Source organism: Lathamus discolor, chromosome 1 (assembly GCF_037157495.1).
Source record: "Lathamus discolor isolate bLatDis1 chromosome 1, bLatDis1.hap1, whole genome shotgun sequence".
Classification (NCBI taxonomy): domain Eukaryota; kingdom Metazoa; phylum Chordata; class Aves; order Psittaciformes; family Psittacidae; genus Lathamus; species Lathamus discolor.
Genome location: NC_088884.1, coordinates 37,433,213 through 37,453,377, shown reverse-complemented (window position 1 = coordinate 37,453,377; position 20,165 = coordinate 37,433,213). Strand labels below are relative to the sequence as shown.

Sequence of the window (20,165 nt, the reverse complement as noted above, 5' to 3'; positions counted from 1 at the left end):
AACTGCACAGGTTTAGACTTTATTTAATAGAGGTTGGCTACACAGTAAACTACAGCATCAAGCTGATGAACAAAACTAACACGGAAGTACTGCACATCAGTGTTGGGATATACATTCATGCAGTACAGTAAACTCATGTAAAGAGTCTAAACCTTCTTTGATCACTGGTAAAACAGCACAATTTTTCATGCTGGTGGACTTCCCGCTCAGTGGTTCAGTTCAACTGAAACATAAACACACTCAAACAGCTCCTGAACCTCAAGTTTCAGCTGTTAATTCAATAAGGAAGAGTAGGTTTGTGTAGCACAGTAACCCAACAAATAACGTCATTTTCCTCCTAGATGGTATGAATCTATTGCCAGGAAGGTCTCAATCTGACATCAACCCTAAGGCATTTCATCTTAACCTTTTCCATGACACAAATGGCCTCCCCCTTGTTTCCTTAACTGAGACTGTTCCTTTCCAAATGGCAAACTTCTGTTAAGAAGCAGTGAGTTTACCTACAGGTGCTTAACAGATGCACAGCACTTAACAACTGAGTACGTAAATTATTTGATGTGGGGGGGAATAAACCCCAGCACTTACAGTAGACAGTACCAAAAGCTCACTGTGTCATATATGTTAATATTGCCTTCAAATTTTAGACCTTTTCTAGATGCATCAGGAGAAAAATACATCTTTGCTACCTTAGTGACATTTATCATGTTTTACTATAAACTAAGAAAATTAAGTGGAGCAAAGTAAAGCATAACAGAGAATATGGCAAAAGGGCTTGCAAATAAAATTTATCCCCTCCTGAAACTACACAATTTGTATATTTGCCTGTTAAAAGAAGCTGCATGTTATGCTGTAAATAATGGGTTATAATTACGTTTCTTCCCAGAAGAGAAAACATGCACCACCCCAAGACTCAAAATCACTGTCATTTATTTTTTGAGCAATCCCAAGTATGTATCCTAACTCTAAGTAGATGGTATTGGTATTAGCCTTAACCTCCACTAAAAATCATAAAAATTTTAAACAATTGTGTATATTTCAACCCTTTTTCACTTAAGGCATTGAGTCAGATGGACAGGCAGGAAAGAGAAACCATAGCAATATACTGCCTAGAATAACAAGAATCTTGACGCATTTCAGAAGGACAAAAAAAGGCAAGATTTGCAGTCTAAAGCACTTAAACCTGTAACAACTTTGGGTCTTCATTTTACTAGGCTGAAATGAAGACTGACAAAGATAAAGCATTACATTTGAAGATTAGGTTTCTGATTTTTCCTTTGATAAAAAGAGATCACAAACAACACTGAAATGTCCAAGTTAAAGGGTTTGTTGGTTTGGTTTGTTTTTTCTTGGCGAGTAACAAAATCTCTCCTTTTGCAAAGCAGCACCAAAAAAAAATTTGTCAGTAATGCTGAAATGCTTTTCTGAATTGGGCTTTTTGGCATTTCAGTTATTAGACTGCAATAAGCTACTGAAACTGGTCAGCTTCTTCTCCCCTTTACTACCCTGCTACTTGTCCCAGCAGTTCAAAAAAATCACAATTTTAAGTTTCTTGGAAGCACATTACTGTTACAGTGAATTAACACAGTCTCATTCTAACCACAATGACTCTGCCACAGCCTTTGTCTGTACAAACAACATTCTCCCACAGTTTCAACTTCATCTATAAAAGGAGTCACACCGAGAAACGAGCCACCATGGAGCTGAAGTACTGTATGTTTATAAATACAAACAATCTTGCCCTAAAAAAGACAATGTCACACAACTGTGTAAGTTAAAGGATTAAAAATGCATCAGAAGGTTCTTAAAAGAAGATCTGCAGGCTTGGTATTAACAAGATCACAACAGCATGACATAAGAATTTGATATTTTAACATTCATTAGGGACTGTAGTGACAGGACAAGGGGTAACGGGTTAAAACTTAAACAGGGGAAGTTTAGATTGGATATAAGGGTGGTGAGGCACTGGGATGGGCTGCCCAGGCAAGTTGTGAATGTTACATCCCCGGCAGTGTTCAAGACCAGGCTGGACAGAGCCTTGGGTGACATGGTTTAGTGGGAGGTGTCCTTGCCCATAGCAGGGGGGTTGGAGCTTGATGATCTTAAGGTCCTTTCCAACCCTAACTGTTCCATGATTCTATGATTACGTTACAGAAGTGTAGATCAAGATAATGCTGTTCTTCCTTCCAAAGCACCAATTCACATAATCCATTTATCAGTCCTAATGTCAAGTGAGTTTTACAGTAACATTTTAAATTACACAAAGGACACCAAGTGTCAAAAGCTTGTCAGAAAGAATGATTAACAAACAGCATCGCTCTGATGAAAGAATTATTAAATCATTGCAAAACATGCCAGCAGTTCTACAAAACCAGAATGTGTTCATTAATGTTTCTTTCCTGCTAAGTTTGAAGCACTCTTACAGCACTGCTTTACTACTTAATTTTCCCTTAGTTACTTTTAAAATAAATTCTTAGCTTTCTTCCACACCAGAAAAAGCAGTATTGTCTCTAACAGGAGACAAAGAGCCTGCTTGGCATCTTATTACATACTATATCATCAGTATGTATTAAGACAAATAATTATTTGGCAGATCAACAGACCTTAATCCTACCCCTAAGAATCATTAGTAAGATCAGCTTTACAGTTACTTAGATTTGTACTACAAGATCCTAATTAGTTTGCTTTGGGAGCAGTCTTCTCTACAAATCACACTAACTGGTACCATAAGACTATGATTGAATTGGTATAAGACAATTTAAGTCAAAATTAATTGCTATAGTTTTTGTGGGGCAGCATTAGAAGATGTAGCTATTAAGACATCTGTAGAATATAAATCTATGTAGCCAATTATACATCTTAATCAATAGATATTCCACACTTACGTGCCATCTCTCTTCTCCTGATTCCTCAATGCACAAGAAAAAAACTACTTATACAAAACCGTGTGAAGTTTTATGAGTTACTGAAACAGTGCTTGTGGTTTCTCTTGCACTTCAGTTAAATCATGTTTAGTGCTCATCCAGCAGGTTTCAGAAACACAGCTATCAGTGATTTTGTAGTGCATAGAACCAAAAGCAGGCAGTTACAAAAGGCAGCTTTGATAAAGGTACTTCATTTTTCCTGACTTCTAAAAAGTTTCAACAACTACCAAAAAACACGGTAGCAATAGGTAAGGTGTCTTTTAAAGATATTGGAACAGTATTTTCAGGGGAAAAATACCTGGTTATGGAAAGGAACATATTTGACATTAAAACCCATTAGCTGGCAAACCTTTAGAAAATTGAGACATTCAAACCTTTCAACACACAAAGTACACTTCAACAAAAAGCATGAGCCAAGAACCTGCAGTTAATTTGCCCACCTCTTGTGACTAAACCACCACAATAAATGTTACGACATTCAAAGATATTCAGAAAGAAACAGCATTTTGAGAGGAAGAAACTGTACAACAATGTAACCAAATGCTCAACAACAGCTTCTCCATTAACAAGAACATACGAAGAAAGACTAGATTCAAGAGAAAGGCCTGTCAAGAGTAAGCCTGTGCTCTGGTAAGAAAGCAGATAAATACAGCAGAGGCAGTGATATTTCACAGCTTAAGAGCTCTGTTTTCAGGAAGAGATTCTAAACATTTAAATTGCTCCTTTCCAGAAGGGCAAACACACAGACTACTTTCTTTAGTGTAGATGCGCACTTCTATTCTTCCTGCAGTACACAAATTTGGAGCCTAGTCAGGCTCCAAATACAATAACATGGTCTATTAGTTGGTCTGTATCTGCTTAAGCTGCTTTTAATCTAATGCCATTTCCTATTGCTAGTATCCATCTTTGAAGGATTTCTTCAATCATATTGGACTCAGTCTCTTGCCTTGGACACGAGCTTTAGGATAGTCTCAAGCCAGTAAACATGCTATTCAGGGCTCATACACTAAAAAAGACTCAAAGATAACCCTTGTTATTTTTGAATCTAGACTTACAAATACCTCTTCTACTCTTACCTTAATTACCAAGCTCTACTTCTAAAAGCTATTTTTTACAGTGTCTTCGTAAATTTCTCCTTCACATTTGGAACCCCAGATCATTACACAGCCACAGAAACCACTTCTTTCACAACTGTCTTCACCTTGAGTTGAAATATCTCCAGCTCCATTCACTACCATTTTTCCCCTCAAATAGCATTTCAGGCATGTGCAGGTACAGCTATTAGATTCTTTCAACTTCAGCCTCTGGTTTTGCTCTATCTCCAAATTATTTGTAGTTCAAAAGCAAAGTCTTTTGCTTCAGAAATTCAATTCTTTATATTTTTTTTAAGTCATGAACAGATTTATAGGTCAGCTGGAGCTCTCCAGAATACTTTCAAATAGCTATTCTCACAGGAGGTGCAATCTCAGAGCTGAGACAACGCTGGACAGGCTGTAAATAACAAGATGATACAAGTCCACAGGATTACAAAAAGTCTGATAGCATCAAAGCAGCCTAGGACCTGAATATAGGTAACACCAGTCCATCATTCCACAATGAGGAGGTGAGATTTCAGGATAACAGATTCATTGTCTTCCCATACTTGTCTCTGTTTTTATTAAAGCATCAAGAACTTTATCCTCCCTGAGCATTCAAGATAAAACCTAATGCAAGTTTTCACTTACTGTGCTTGAATGTTTTAAGTGACAATTGAGATGTTAATCACAATCATCATTATGGTGAGACCACATCACAAAGCCAGAAAATCAAAGTAATCATTGGTTTAATTTGGTGCATGACACCCCACCCCATAAGACAACAGGTTTTCTCTTACCAGAAGAACACTGGTTCTTAAGTGAGATTCTGGTGATCTGAAGAGGAATCTTCCACAGGTTTCCAGCAGAGTACAAGCCATTTCAATATGGTGATGAGAAAAATCTGACAGAAGCATCTGGTATACATTTATATAAAAATACAACAAGTTAGACATCTTTTTCAACTGCAGAAAACAGTAAATTACATCTACCAGACAGTACACTACTGTGGTGTTTCATGTTCTTTAACAACAACAACAAAGATGCAAATTGATTTCACTGGTCAGATGTTAACAAAATTAAAAATATTTCTCATTAAAAAATATTATAAGAATAGTCTGGAACCCAAATTAAAGCTCCAGAAACCTGAAAAACAGGATGCCTCCTAAGCCTAGCATGAAGAGACTATGATACTGAAACAAACTCTTATATCTTCCCTATACCCCTTCCAACTCTGTAACATCTGCTTTAAAATTCCTGTTGCTAAACTGGAAAACCACCAAATAATACTGCACAAGGACACAATAACCTCAACGCACATCTAAATTTAATTGCATTAAGTTAAGCAGCAGCTGAAAATTAACAAAGCTTTGCACCTGTCAGTATTTTATAGATGGAAGAAAAAAAGAAAGATAATCAGATAATCTTTTTAAGAATTCAGCTTTGATACCTGAGTCAACAAACACAAACTATTCCCACAGGAAGTGATCTTAACCCTTGTGAGTCTTCAACCACCTTTATAAAACATGCTTTTATCTTTTAAAACCCATTTTTAATCTGGGACTTGACCTCAAAGACAAGTTTGAATGTTTATCAGCATGCAAACTGAGATGATATGCCTGAAGAATAATGCTTTCCAAAGGTTTGGTTTGTTCTTCAATGAACAAAAGCACCTGCCAAAATGGCATATATGCCTCTCCTTGCATCACTGAAAAGCTTTCCACTCGTAATGCCTTCCTCTTACTGTTGTGTTTTCTGTAGAAACATTAATTGTAATCAGCATAATGAAATCTTTGCAATGCATAGCAGATGAGTAAGCAATGTTCCTACAATCACAACACTAACCTTTAAGCAGTGAAGAGTATCATTTTTGGAGAACATCTTAAACTTGGTAAGCTCACCAATGAATCTCACAGTTTTATTCTTTGTTTCAATGTTGATCTGGTCCTTTTTTCTTACCTAAAAAAAAAAAAAAAAAAGCATTTGAATGTAGGCTTTTAAAAATACCCACCTCTTAGAATTTACTTCAACACAAATCTGTGTAATAGCTTAGGAATTAGGCAATGTTTGGTATTTGTTTAGTTCCTTATGCTCTACCTTTAGCTATCACCAGGTTTCCTAAAAGCCTCTCTACAACCTTGTTTCTTCAAAAGCTTTCCAATTTCTTTTCCCCATCCCTCCACTCCCCCCCGCCCCCAAAACCACTCACATTAACCTGGCCAACCCCCTTTACCACAGTGAAGTAGTAGTTATGTATTCTAGATTCTGTATTTTTAGAATCATTAAGTAGTCTCTAAATGAACAGGACCACCTAGTCCCTAAGGAAATATTAAACACTGACAGCTTTTCAAGTCTGGTTTAATAACGTGCAGACTACCCGTTACCCCTCCTTTGTTTTAGTTTTTCTTTTAAAATTACTGATATCCAGTATAATTTTATTACCAATGTACAAATCTATGCCTAAACATAACCCGCAAAATGCAAACCTGTATTTCTCCCCAAAAGAAATAGCTTTTCCTGAGTACAAACAGTTAATTTCAGATAGTTAGACTTAAATAAGTCTGTAACTAAGAGCAATTCATACACATTCTAAATGTCAGTATTAGAAAGAAAATCACCACAGTGATGATTTCTTCACGGTTTCCAAGTTTCATGCAATATTTTTATGCCATATAAAACCTGGAAACCAGTGAATGAATCATCACTGTGCAGCATAACCAATTTCATTAATAAACCTAGAACAAAATGAAAGAAACAACACTGAAAATGTATTTGTGAGGAAAATTTTGGTTGATGAAAAGAGTAAAAAAATAACTTACTTAAGCACCACATTACAATAGTAAGCACTAGATTACAGTAGTAACCTTCTAGTGGGGAAAGTGTTGTTAGAATAGGTCAATTCTCATTTTAAATGCAAGTTATTAGTTTACAGAAAACTCTTAACACAGTTGGAGCACAGTTTAATTTTGCAATTTGGTTTAGCCGTTGTACAGCTCATTTTAATATATATATACACAAATACATACGGCAAATTGTAAAATAATTTTGTTTTAAAATGTACAAATGCAGTATTTGAGAACAAATCCACTTGGATGATAGAAAAACATTCATTGAATTTCAAAGTTGGCAACTACATAACATCAAACATTATTTATTCCCCAAAGTATGACTACTATCAGATTGGTTAATCTGAATGCAAACCACTGAATCAACAAAACATACATGAAATCTGAAGTCCCCTTTCAGCATGGAACAAAGATCCTCTGCTACATCAGACATACAAGGATGCAATGTGGCAACCAGTCTTGCATAAAATGGTAGCAAATCCAACCTGCAACAGAGATGATAGAACAGACAAGCAATTCATAGACAAAAATGTTTTTATGTCTGTAAGTACGGTTACAATTTTACTTGTGAAAGGAATGAGTGTGCATATACCAACAGAACTACTACTACGCGCAATTTTATTGGCTCACACTTCCAACTGCAATGCCATTTAAAAACAGCAATACAAGAAGGTATGTTACCCCATCCTACTGGAATCCTTCACAGCCCATTTCCTTTCAAAACTACTGCCTCGGGTGAAATGCCAAACACCATCTCAGCTATGGAATTTGACCTTTAAGAAATTACCAGATACAAAGAGAATCCTGATGCCTCTCAATAAGCAAAATGAAAAGTTCTTACAGATGACTCCATTTGCTACTGCTTTTATTTCTCTTCTCTGAGTATCAGCAGACATAACCAGGAAGGTAAGAACATCTTTATTTTTAAGGCAGTGAACTTCTAAGTGAATGTAGTAGTTATTACATAAACCAAAGCTCAGCAGATGTGTTGCGGCAACCCTTTGCCCCAAACCTCAGCTGGTACTCCCATAAAATGTAATATCTCAAAGTTTTCTATAAATCTTCCCTTATTTTCTTTCCTCCTTGCTTGATCACATGCTTTCATACCCATTTCATAGTATCACATTTCCCTTAAGGAATTTTAGAAGGCAACTTGTGTTTTCCTTAGGCTATACTTTGTTTCTTTCCATTAAAGACTACCTCGTTGTAAAAACTGGATAAATGCCCTTAAACCTGGTTTGTGGCATCACGTAACAGGATACAGAATGTAACACAGCTGGTTCGCATAAATGTGTACGTATCACTTTTAAATGCAGAGAAACCAACTGCCCTCTGAGGCCTCATAATAGCTTTTAACAAATTGAAGAAGGTATTTATAGTTTACTTTCAGAACATAAGTAAATGCTGTCAACAGATGAATCATAAAACAAGTTTGAAGTGGAGAAACACATCTTAAATTTGCATGCTACAAGCGAGAAATTGCCTGTAACGGAAAATGGATCTGGAATTTACACTTTATGAAGGGTTCAGGTTATCCCTTAGTGGTAGGGAAAAGAAATGAAAAAGAAAAAAGGAAAAGAAGAAATCTAAAAGCACAGATTTGGGATTTAAATACGTCTTGCTCTGGCACAAAATAAAACTAGAAACTCATCAAGTCAAAACTAAAGCATACACAACTGCCTCCCTTCTCCTTTCTACAGCTATGCCACTAGAGCAGATATCTGAGATCTGTAATATCCACTCACAGCAAGAGGGCTAATTGTGTAGTTAATTTGTGGATCAGGAGAATCAGAATACACTGCCTTAAAGAGGCAGAGGTAAGCAGCCTCCTCGTAATCCCTAAAACTCCTGGTGAAACATTACAGATATGCCAGTTACCTATTTAACCTTTTTCATTCTCTCTTGTTAATCGATAACTGAAGCAGTATTTACATTTTTCAAGCCTGCTGGAACACAAAGTCAAGGGTGACTAGCCATAGCAAATTACTGTGATGTTATTAAGCATTTAGCCATTAACTCTTGGAGAAGGGAAAGTCTTATTACTTCACATACACAAACAAAAGCTGAACTAGAGAAAGGACTTGGGCTGAAAGGAAGGGATTTCTGCATGGCACGTCTTTTAAGACAAGTAGCAGAAAGCTTTATGCTGAACAAGTACCTGCCTTCTGAGAGCTAATAATTTCATCTCTGTAAACTGAACATACCCGGGGGAAATTAAAGTCTTAGAGCACATTGCTGTTATTCCCTCACAGAACACAAAAGGTTTCTTCATGGGGATGAATGCTAAGATTGGGTGCTTTGAAATAGGTGAAATATAATAAGGAAAAACCGTGGGTCAATTACTGTAAAATTGGCAATTGGAGATGGAATCCACTCCCGTTCCCAGGGGAGACAAAAATTCCTGTTCAGAAGTGGAGAGATTGCAGTATCGGTGGCACCATCTACTGGTACCTGCATTAAGGTACCTGCATTAAGGCCAATCCACATTTTCTCTTTTCTTCAAAAGCATTTCTTTTTCTTGAGAAGTTGGACAGAAATTAACTAGGATGACCACAAACCCCATAGTGTTGCTTTCTCTTCCTGCTCTTCTATGTTATGAAGCAAGACCTAGCATCAGTAAACTATCACAGTAAAAGAACATTACTTCTGACCATTGCCATTTTGACCATATGCCTTGGATTGTAATCTAGTCAGTTCTGGACCTCTGGATCACGTGGACTGCACTTCAGTGAAATACTTAAGAGCACATCTTTTAAAACCCAAACCCCAAAACTTTGCTCAATTAAAGTCCTAGCTCCAAGCTCTCTAGAACAGGTGCATCCAAAATTTTATACCTAGGAGTGAAGGGGGCATCTTGGACATTTATTCAGGCCTAAAAAGAGATTTTAAACTGCAAAACTGCAGTATGCAGCTAGACAGATCCATGTTTATCTGTAGAGGAAGATAATGCAGTTTGACACCAAAGAAGTACACATAAATGCCTTAAAGCTGTGAGCAGTATGTGTTAAATTATTGTGCTGTCACTTCAGTGCAAACTATATAGTCCTGAATTAAAAGGTTAATATTTAGTATGAAACCAACCCTCTAATACAAACCTGAAAGCCACTTGTAAACTAGCACTAAGAAGAAATCTTTTTAAAAGGCTTTCTGTTCTGTTGAGTTAGAGGTTCAAATCACACCTGAAAATGTAAATGCGATCCATTCATAAGTATTCAGGAGAACAATGCAATGATGTTGTATTCTAACGCTAATCCACAGTTAGTTAAGGAAAAAACATCCCCTTTTGTCAAATCAAGTTTTCTGTCTCTGTATTTGTCCCAGTCAATCCAACTTTAGTGGAAGCGAGAAACTCTACAGCAAGATGACTTCAACGTTACAGTGTCTGCATCATTCCTCAAGCACGAAACCAGTTTTTCTTAGTAAAATTGTTGTGCCTGCACATGTTTCCTAAAACTGATCTCTCAGGAGAAGAAACAGAACTTACTCTGTTACTGAAACATCTTATTATGGCTGATAACATGCTATCTAGACTTCAACAGCATTATCTGATATGCTTGAAGACTAAATGCTTTTGGAAAATATACTACTTTATCTATGTCCTATAAGGACGCTGTTCCTCTGAACCTTTTGCAAAAGGAGCCCCCAAAAACCTCCTAAAGAACATAACCACAAAAAGCTTTCTTCTCCCTTGGTATCCTGGGGAGAGACTGCGGAAACTACTGGAATTCATAGTGAAAACTAGGATGCAACAACAATAATGGAAGGCAAAGCCATATCATATGGCACAGTGAAGAGATACACAAAGCAAAACCATAGTTAATGCAGAGTATACAAAGCTTAGAAGCAGTGTTTTATAATTTTCTAAATCAGTTTGTAGCATTTTATAGCAACCATTACTACCATGTGCCATATACACACCTGGAGTTTTTCCTACAAGGATTATAAATGGTGATTTCAACACAGAAAGCAGAAGTGCTCCTTTACCAACTGCAGAAATAAAGCTACTGTAAATATTAGGACAGACTGCCCTTTAAAATCATGTGCATCTATGGGCAATTCAGCCGGTACTTCCACTGCAACTGTCTGTGGCTCACGACAAGAAGCTCAGACAACATCCTATTTCTCCTCCTTAGTAGCCCAGAGATGGGCATCACTACTGCAGACAAGAGAAGAGGCAGATATACACAACTGAACTTAAGATCTTACAGCTGGAAGCTGGAGTATTTACTAGCCCAGCAGGTCTCAGAGCAGAGAGCAGAAAAAGATATTAAAAATAGAATTGTACATGAAATATTAATATTTCTTAATAGTAATAATTAATATTTATAAGAAAAACCATGCGCAATCAGCTGAGCCATTCGCTTCAGTATTAGTTCCAGCTATGAGAGAACAGAACTGTCACAAAGACAGCAGCTCCTTGAGGCAACCACACCATCTACACTAGTCTGAGTTCCTACGGAACTGTAGATGTCCTAGGCTATGAAAAATGTTCTCAAATTGTGTTTTGATGCATTTCATGATTAACATTTCTATTTATCAGCCTGCTGGTATTTCCTCTACATCGTAAAACTGGACTGAAGAGCACCTTGTTACCTCTAACACAGAAGATACTCAACTCCCTACCTCCTCTGTCAGTAACTCATATTTCGGGCACAATCAGGCCCCTGTCAAAGTCTCCAAAGACTGAGGTGTCAAAACCATAATTTTTTAGAGAAAAGAATACATGAAGAGAAAGATTATGTGCACGTCTAGTTGCAAAAGCTAGTATCAACATAGAGTCAGGTTAGTGCATATAGTGAGCAAACAAACCAGTGGTTTATATCCAGCAAACAGAGTAATGCTATTAGCACAGCAGATGCTTATTACAGATGAGATGTACAAATAAGCTAGAATTAAGGTTGAAAACACAGTGCAAGAAGTGATTAAAAGTAATGAAAACAAAACACCAGAGCCTGTTTATTCAAAGCAGTTTTCTACACAAGCCTTCAGACAACACAAACTGTATTTCCACACCCGCCACTAGTGTTAAAAGGCATGGAATCAAAGTGGCGTGAACTCTTAACAGGAAATCCAAGATGATGATGAAACACTGAAACTAAAAGCAGCATCAAAACAACCTCCCAGTAGAAACAGGGAGAGGTGGAGCAAGAAAAGCGACTCCCTCATAATTGCACCTATTTAAATTGTCCCTCTTTAAGGTACAAGTTTACCAGAGAGGAAAAAAATACATTATTCTGCCAATGAATTTAAAAGTTTCATTTTAATATTTGCACTCATTTTTGCAAGCAAAGCTCTTTTCCTGTGTGTAGGGCCCTCACACAAGGAGAAATAGCAAAACTCTACTTGGACAAATCTACATGGACAGAAGAGGCTAGGCTTCACCTTTTATACTTGCTTTCTCTAAACTGGCTGGCCTAGAACCAGTGCTGCTCCAGAAGATGCAAGATACATATTCTAGAAGATACAAAATAGCTATGTAATATGTCAGAATTAACATATCACAAGAAATCCTCCTTCCTGACCTACATTGTACTCTAACTATTCATAGGTTCTTACACAAAATAAGTGCAAGTTCTCCTGAATAAAATACATCCTCTTTTGCTACAAGGTAAGCTTTGCTGTTGTTTTCATGGTTAAAAAGATCCACTATAAACACGCAAGTACCAGAAGACAGAAGCTAATATTTAAAAAAAGAAATTATTAAAGAAAATTTACACTGCTATGGCAAAATACCGTGGGGAATTCCTTGATCATTAATGCATAAATCACTCCTGAAGCGCACCTCAGAAATTAACAAATGCAACTTGGAATATACACTGGTTTTCAGTAACTTAAACAGTTAAAAATCATATACATATATATGTTAAATAACCAAAGGCTGGATCCATCTTATTCTCCTTCAGTTCTTACCTTTGCCTGGGAACTATGAAAAGTGCTCGTACGAGTTTTCTTCTGTTGGCTTTTGTATTCATATTCATGCAAAAATCCATTGCTGCCTGTAAAGAGGAAAGTCAATGGAACACTTCACCTTTACTGCAGTGTGTTTTTATTTAAAGTAATACAGCATGCTTTCCAAAAGCATCTTTATGGAGTTATTCCTGTTATATGCAGCTGCCTTACGAACAGCCATAAAGAAAAGTCTTCCTTTATGTCTAGAACTGACATAGCTGCAAAACAAGTCCAGCTGATTCTTTGGATCAGCACAAGGAAGAGAACAGCTTTAGGCAGACGGGGAGTAATTGTCAGAGAGGAATGGGAGGAAAACAGGAAAAAGCCAAGTCTACTTCTAAACCAAACTAACACATAAGAAAACAGGCAGACAAAAAATCAGTATCACATGGTGTCTTGGCAATTACTGACTAAGTGAGGGATAAAAAGGTTTCCTCCAAAGTAATTACTTTAAGCATAGTTCAGCTCCTGACAGACTCAAAAGCTTCAAATCTTTGCTTCCAATCTATTTAATCTAGCATTATCTTTAAGAGTGAATAAAAATGAAAACTATACCTTGTCTATGAGATCTCTGTTGACACAGTTTGGAAGCTGCTGAAGGAAAGCATCTACTATAAGTTTTAAATGAGATCCAGTACTGGCTTCTTCATCCTCTTGTTCTAACAGAGTGAAATAAACAAGCAGCACACATCGTTAAGCTATGAAATACTGCAATTTCTGATCATATCACCCAAACATTTGTAATGTTTAGCTGTTAAATATTCATTCACAGATTCAAACATATAGAGATAATATATTAAGATGAATATATCTTTTTTAATAAAAAAAAAATCTATTTATTACTTTTGCTAACAAAAGTCAAAAGTAAACTTGTTTTTCTATTCATGAAGTTCCCTGCCTCCTACTTTATACTGTCAAGAGCAACAACAAATCTGTACTCCTAGAAAATGATCGTCATTTCTTTAGATGATAGAAGGATGATCACAAGAAGGCCCAAACATGGGGGAAAACAAAACAAACAACCTTAATGCAACTGTAGACTCTACATTTTCTGTATGTTTGTCATGAAACAGGATTTTTGACCAAAAGCATCCATTAAGGCTATTCTTTCATCCAGTATGTTCTTGACATCTTTTCACTTCAGGCTGTAAAAGCTAGAGGCCGACTCAATTCCTTCAGCAGTGCTGAAACCAGAGTCTAGAACTATAAAGCAGCGCAGATAGAGGGCTGATCTTGCAGCAGCTGCAAGACAAGTGGTAACTTGTTTTTCAAGGAGGTGCATCTGTGGAATTCGCAACACAGGAAGTGGCAACAGTGACCTGTGCCTACTGATTGAGTCCCTAACACTACTCAAGTAGAAGACTGTAGGACAACTCTACCACTGGAATTCAGCTTTTCTGACATCTGCTCTGACGACCTCACCAGAGCAATCCCCTTACAATTATCCTCTAATTGTAAAATTTGTGGTATGCTTACAAAACTCTTCCAGATTTTAGTAAGTCCTAGAAAAGAGCTTAGTTTCCTCTATAGCACAACACAAGCCAAAACAATGAGCTGCAACACAAAACACTTGGGAAAAAGTCTTCCTTGGCCAAAGCAACACAGAAGAACGCTGTTTCCTGAAAAGCGAACATGATGAAGCTTGGTTTTCTTTCAGTTTGAGGATGTTCAACAGTAACAGGAATACCCAGAAAAGTATTCATGTGGTGGAAATCACACCCAAGTAACCTACAAAATACCCAACACCTGGCAAATTCACTATGTCTTTAAAAGCTACATGGTAAGATAAACCAGCATGAAGACTTGAGCTCATTTTTCAAGTCGCTGAAAGGGAAAGAGATTACTATAAGGGAAAAAGATGCTACATTGTAGGACCATTTTTTTTCTTGTTTCTGGAAACTGTTAGGGGCAGGGGTTGAACTTAGGTAGAGAAATGCTAAAATCTGTTTCAAGGAACACTGCAAGCTACCCAGTCTTGAAGGTGCTAGAGATTAAAGCAGACAGCATCACTTCCTCCTCCTCTCTGACTAGAAGTCAGAAGAACAAGAGAAAGGAAGCTGTTCCAGATGCTCAACAAGAGGACCATGAAGTTTTAAATGCTTAATGGAACCCTGACTCTCCCATATACTCAGACTTCACTAGAATGCATACAACAGCTCAAACAAGACAATTTTTAGTAGCAAATCTCATTTTAATGCATTCTTCCATTTAGGTGTTTACAGCCACACCTTACTGTCTGCCTCTAATGTTCTTTTATCGTCCCCTTTTTCCTTTACAGCAGTTGTCTCACCTCAATCTTCTATTCAAACTGACTCACAGTTCTTGAAATCAATTTAAAGTCTTTAACATTTCAGCCACTATTCAAAGCAATCTTTCAAGAGTCCCTGTTATCACATTGAATGGCAAGAGTTCCCACATGTATCTCCCCTTTCACTGGTCCTCTCCTTCACTGAGAACCAAAGATACTATCACACTGTATTTCTTTCTCATCACAGCATGTGGGTCCTTTCTAAGTGGAAAAGCTCTTTTCTTTCAGTACCTGAAGCAGGTTTGGGACTCAAGACAGAGTTTTACAGTGACAGGAAATGAAACAGCCAGGGATTCCAAGTATGCAATTCATGTGAAAAAGTCAGTTAATTTTTTGCTTTCACTTTGATCCTCTTGAGTTTCAGTCTTCCAGTAGCAGCACATTTTAAAACTGCATTACCTCTTTTAAAAATTCACTACAAGTAGTAATGTACAACCATTACTTAGACTATTTCTAATGGACTATCTGGGTGCAGATCAAGTCATGCAGCATAATCACTGTAGACAGTGAAAGAAAAATTACCTTTTCTTTTTAAACACCTTTATATTTACCAGAAATGAATGCAAAGGTGCAGTTTCCAGGGAGTAGAAATGAGGAACCATCAGAAGATGCTAAGGACTTACTGAAGTAATTCTCCTGCAATGATTGCTGCCAAACAATCTTCTGCTTCACCAAAACTAGTTGTTTGCTTTCCCCCCTCCCTACACAAATACCTTCAGAGAGAGCCCTGGCTCCTTTCATGTCAACATCATCTTTTCAATTTACTAAACTATAACCTTGCAGAGGGCTTTCTCGTGGAAACCCCACTCTGCCTGAAAGGTTCAGTCTACTCTGTATAGTGTCACCCAGACAATGGAAACAAGACAATTGCTTTTGTAATGTCTGGAGCTATTCCTTTGTGAGACAAGGTTCTGAAATGAATTTGATCACAGAGGAGCCCTTGCATCGTGATGGTACAAACTAAAATAGTCATAAAATAGTTGGCTGGATCCCCCTCTCTGCACAACACTTGGCATAAGCATAGTGTTAAACATCTTGTTGAATAAAAGCCTGAGGAATGTATTCAGAATCTAGTCTCACAAGTCAAAAAAAAGATTTCTTAGTTAATAACTTCAGATCTGCTTTTAAATTCCTGCTCTTCTGATAGGAACTCTGCTAGCTCTTTAAACAGTGTAGCAAAGTCAACAGGGTTGTCTTCATACTCACTTCTACACATCATTTCTGCTGCTGACAAACCTTACAAAAACAGGTACTAGGTATGTATTAACATAAGATGACTCCTGCTCCTGGTACCCTTGATGGCTTCCACCCTGGCCATTCCTTAACATCTTTGTCTCCATTCACACAGCTTCATGTTTAACATTTTATCTTCTCTTTCAAAAACAACCTCAAAACTCACTTCTTTCAGCACGTTTGCGGTGACTATTTGCAGCTCCGGTGCTATCTGCTCCCTTTCTCTTCCCTAAGCATATTGAAAATAAGAAAATTAAGATTCACTCAAAGTTAACACAACAGAGAAACAAAATAAATTACCTGAATTCCTAGTAAACAAATCTCTCCAACTAAGTGCATCATGGAAAACTGTCCATTTATATGGCATATCTTAAACTTAACTGATTATAGTGTCTGACCTTTAAGAAGTAAGTGTAGGCACAAGCACAGCAGTGCTGTGAAGGATGCTACACCAGCAGAGACCTGCTTTGAAAACACACGTTGGAAAACTGTCTTGTCTCCCTCATACTGAGCTTGTTCAGCCTGGAAAGGAGAAGGCTTCAGGGAAACCTTAGAGCAGCTTCCAGTGCCTAAGGGACTGACAAGAAATACAGAGAAGGACTTCTGACAAGGGCCTGTAGGGACAGGACAAGGGGGTATGGCTTTAAACTGAGAGGGGAGATCTAGATGAGGTATCAGGAAGAAATTCTTTTACTGTGAGAGTGGTGAGGCGATGGCACAGGGTGCCCAGAGAAGCTGTGGCTGCCCCATCCCCAGCAGTGCTCAAGGCCAGGCTGGACAGGGCTTGGAGCAACCTGCCCCAGTAGAAGGTGCCCCTGCCCATGGCAGGGGGCTGGAACTGTATGAGCCCTAAGGTCCCTTCCAACCCAAATCAGTCTGGGATTCTACGATTCTATATTTGGACAGGAAGAAAAGACTGAAGTGACAGAAGGTGATGCAGAAGTTACAAGAGATATGCAGTACCTACTATGTGACTAGATTGTCTACCCTATTTATCCTATTCCCCCATCTATAATTTACCTATTCCCTCTGCTAATGAAATCCACACCACCAAATTATCACAATACCCAAAACAACTTTTTTTCATCTTGGACCTTGTGTCATGTTCGATGGGTCTCTGAGCAACTTGATCTAGTTGAAGGTGTCCCCTTCATTGCAGGGGGGCTGGACTATATGAGCTTTAAAAGTCCCTTCCAACTCAAACCATTCTGACTCTATGATTTAAGTCCCTGCTATACCTCATGCATCCTTCCTTTCTACACTCAAGGCCCATGTCAACCCAGGAATCCTTTGTTTTGTCTGTATGTGTGTAATGTGTGCAATGCAGTGGTTTCATTCTTCACTAGCTCTGCACAAACATTAGTAACTCACCTCAAGTACAGATGCACAAAAAATTCAGTACATATGAAGAGAAGTTAAAGCTGCATTTTGTAGCTGAAGGACACACAGTTTTCCTAATTTCAAACCTAAGGGAATTTTAGTTAAGAAAAAGGCTGGAAAAAAAAAGACATCTTCCAGTTCATTAGATGGAAACCCATCACAGAACTTGAAACAGCATCTAAATTAAGACTTTTGTTAATTAAGTATATCTGGTGCTGCCAATGAGGGGTGTTCAAACTTACACACACCCCAACACAATCATTGTGTTTTGCTGTATGTTTCAAGTAAAGTTAACACATACTGCTAACTTACAGCCTAGTTTTCCAGCAGAACAAGGATTTACCAATTGCATCTATTCTAGTTTCCAGCATTCATTTCTGACGCTACTTGCCAGTATCAAAGCAATTTGACAGGGTATGGAATTCCCAAAGACACTAAGTTTTCACCTGTCTCACAAAAAATAAACCCATGCGCAAAGACAACTAGGAAGCAGCAAGAAAAAGCCTACAGGCTGAACCAAATGATTTCACCTTCACAAGCTAGAGAGTAAAAGGCTTTCATAAAAGGCTGGCTGTTTAATGAGAAAAAATAAACCCTATTCTGACATATTTTAGATTAACTTTCCAGATAAGAACATGTTCAATGCTTAGTCAACAGCTCATTTAAAACCAGAAACTAGTACTGATCACTGTTAATATATGATGATGACACCTCCTACAATCAAGAGCATAACCATCAATTCCCTCTGAGCTACTCAAGCTGGTATTGCCTCCCAGAGACACTGGACCTTCTATATCTCATCTCATGTTATTCCTTCCTCACTTCTACAGGATCTCACATTCATGTTTTTTGTCTTTATATTCAGAATAATCTTCATCCTCCTATCACGACAATAATCCCTTTCAAAAAAATCAAGAAATACCCACATTCCTTTAGATGTCTATTGACAAACTATTTTGGCCTATCTAGCAGGCTGTGAGCAACCCAGAATGAGCTGCTCTTTTTCCCTTTGATTCGAAGGGAACATCTAAGTGTATCACCCTTACAGACAGTTAGAACCAAGCTCTTCACTGGTTTTTTAAAGATCTCTGACCAGAGGATAACAGCTCACTAAAGGTGAACATCCTGCAATTAAAACTTAAAATCTTACCCAGCTGAATGAGCTGATGGCTACTCAAAGGAGAAAATATATAAACGGAAGGGAAAATTCATCCAAAGAGGATACAGCTTTTTCCAACCTGTCTGGGTAAACAAAGGAAAAACCTAAGGAAATAGGGGATAGCATTATCCTAACAGTTTTCCTTTCAAGAGGAGTCTGAAACAGTCTGACTCCAGAGCTGTCTCTTTTCTGAATTTGGGAGGTGGCACAGATCAGCACAGTTCCAAGATCAGGTTCAGCTCAACCAACTTTCAGTACACAAGTCACCCAATTTGAAAATCCTTATGCCCTAACCAATCCCTATTGTCAACTGAGAGAGACTGGAACATTGAGGATTTGTTCAAGCCACTCTATGCCCAGACCCACATGCATCAGCTTGGTTTACTGAACCCATGTTTTGAACACCAACATACAGTCTTTGCCAGGGCCTGAGCTTCTTTGCTGTGGTATGAACTCCACAGCTTGAAGTTCTGGCTTTAACTTCTCAGCTTTTAAAGCACAATGCTGCTTCAAGCAATAGGACTGTTCTCACCAACGAGGGAGGGGCTGGCAGGGAATGTGATGTGCAAGGGCAGCCTTAGCAGCCTTAGCTGCACGGACCATAAAATGGTGGAGGTTTTGACGCTTAGGGCAGTGAGGAAGGCATGCAGCAAGCTCACCACCCGAAGACTGCAGGAGAGCAGACTTTGGCCTCTTCAGGGATCTGCCTGCTAGAGTACCAGGGAATAGAGCCCTGGAGGGAAGAAGGACCCAAGAACACTGGATAATATTCAAGTATCACCTCCTCCAAGCTCAGGAGTGATGTATCCTAACAAAAACGATGTCAGGAAAAAATGCCAGGAGGCCTGCATGGATGAACAAGGAGCTCCTGGACAAACTCCACCAAAGGAAGCCTACAAGAGGTGGAAGCAAGGACAAGTAGCCTTGGAGGAATACAGAGGAATTGTCTGAGCACCCAGGGATCCGGCCGGTAAAGCTAAAGCCCTGACAGAATTAAATCTGGCTGGGAACATCAAGGGCAACAAGAAAAGCTTCTATAGGTATGTCAGTGATAAAAGGAAGACTAGGGAAAATGTGGGCCCTCTCCAGAAGGGAACAGGAGAACTGGATACCCAGGACATAGAGAAAGCTGAGGCACTCAACAACCTTTCTGCCATGGCCTTCACCAGCAAATGCTCCAGCCACACCACTCTCATCGCAGAAGGCAAGGGCAGGGACTGGGAGAATGAAAAACCACACACTGTAGGAGAAGACCAAGTTGAAGACCATCTAAAGAACCTGAATGAGCACAAGCCC

The 20,165-nt window shown here is 38.3% G+C and overlaps 1 protein-coding gene across 3 annotated transcripts in view; it reads right to left on the bottom strand.

The window, feature by feature from the left end:
- Positions 1-20,165, bottom strand: part of UPF2 (UPF2 regulator of nonsense mediated mRNA decay) — a 61,752-nt gene that overhangs the window by 24,769 nt on the left and 16,818 nt on the right. For all 3 annotated transcript variants that reach the window (XM_065668080.1, XM_065668070.1, XM_065668089.1), the window contains exons 7-11: positions 13,345-13,448; positions 12,751-12,836; positions 7,217-7,325; positions 5,840-5,953; positions 4,795-4,911 (exon numbers count right to left, since the gene is read on the bottom strand). In XM_065668080.1, coding sequence (XP_065524152.1) covers positions 4,795-4,911; positions 5,840-5,953; positions 7,217-7,325; positions 12,751-12,836; positions 13,345-13,448 — 530 coding nt within the window. The remainder of the gene's footprint in view (positions 1-4,794; positions 4,912-5,839; positions 5,954-7,216; positions 7,326-12,750; positions 12,837-13,344; positions 13,449-20,165) is intronic.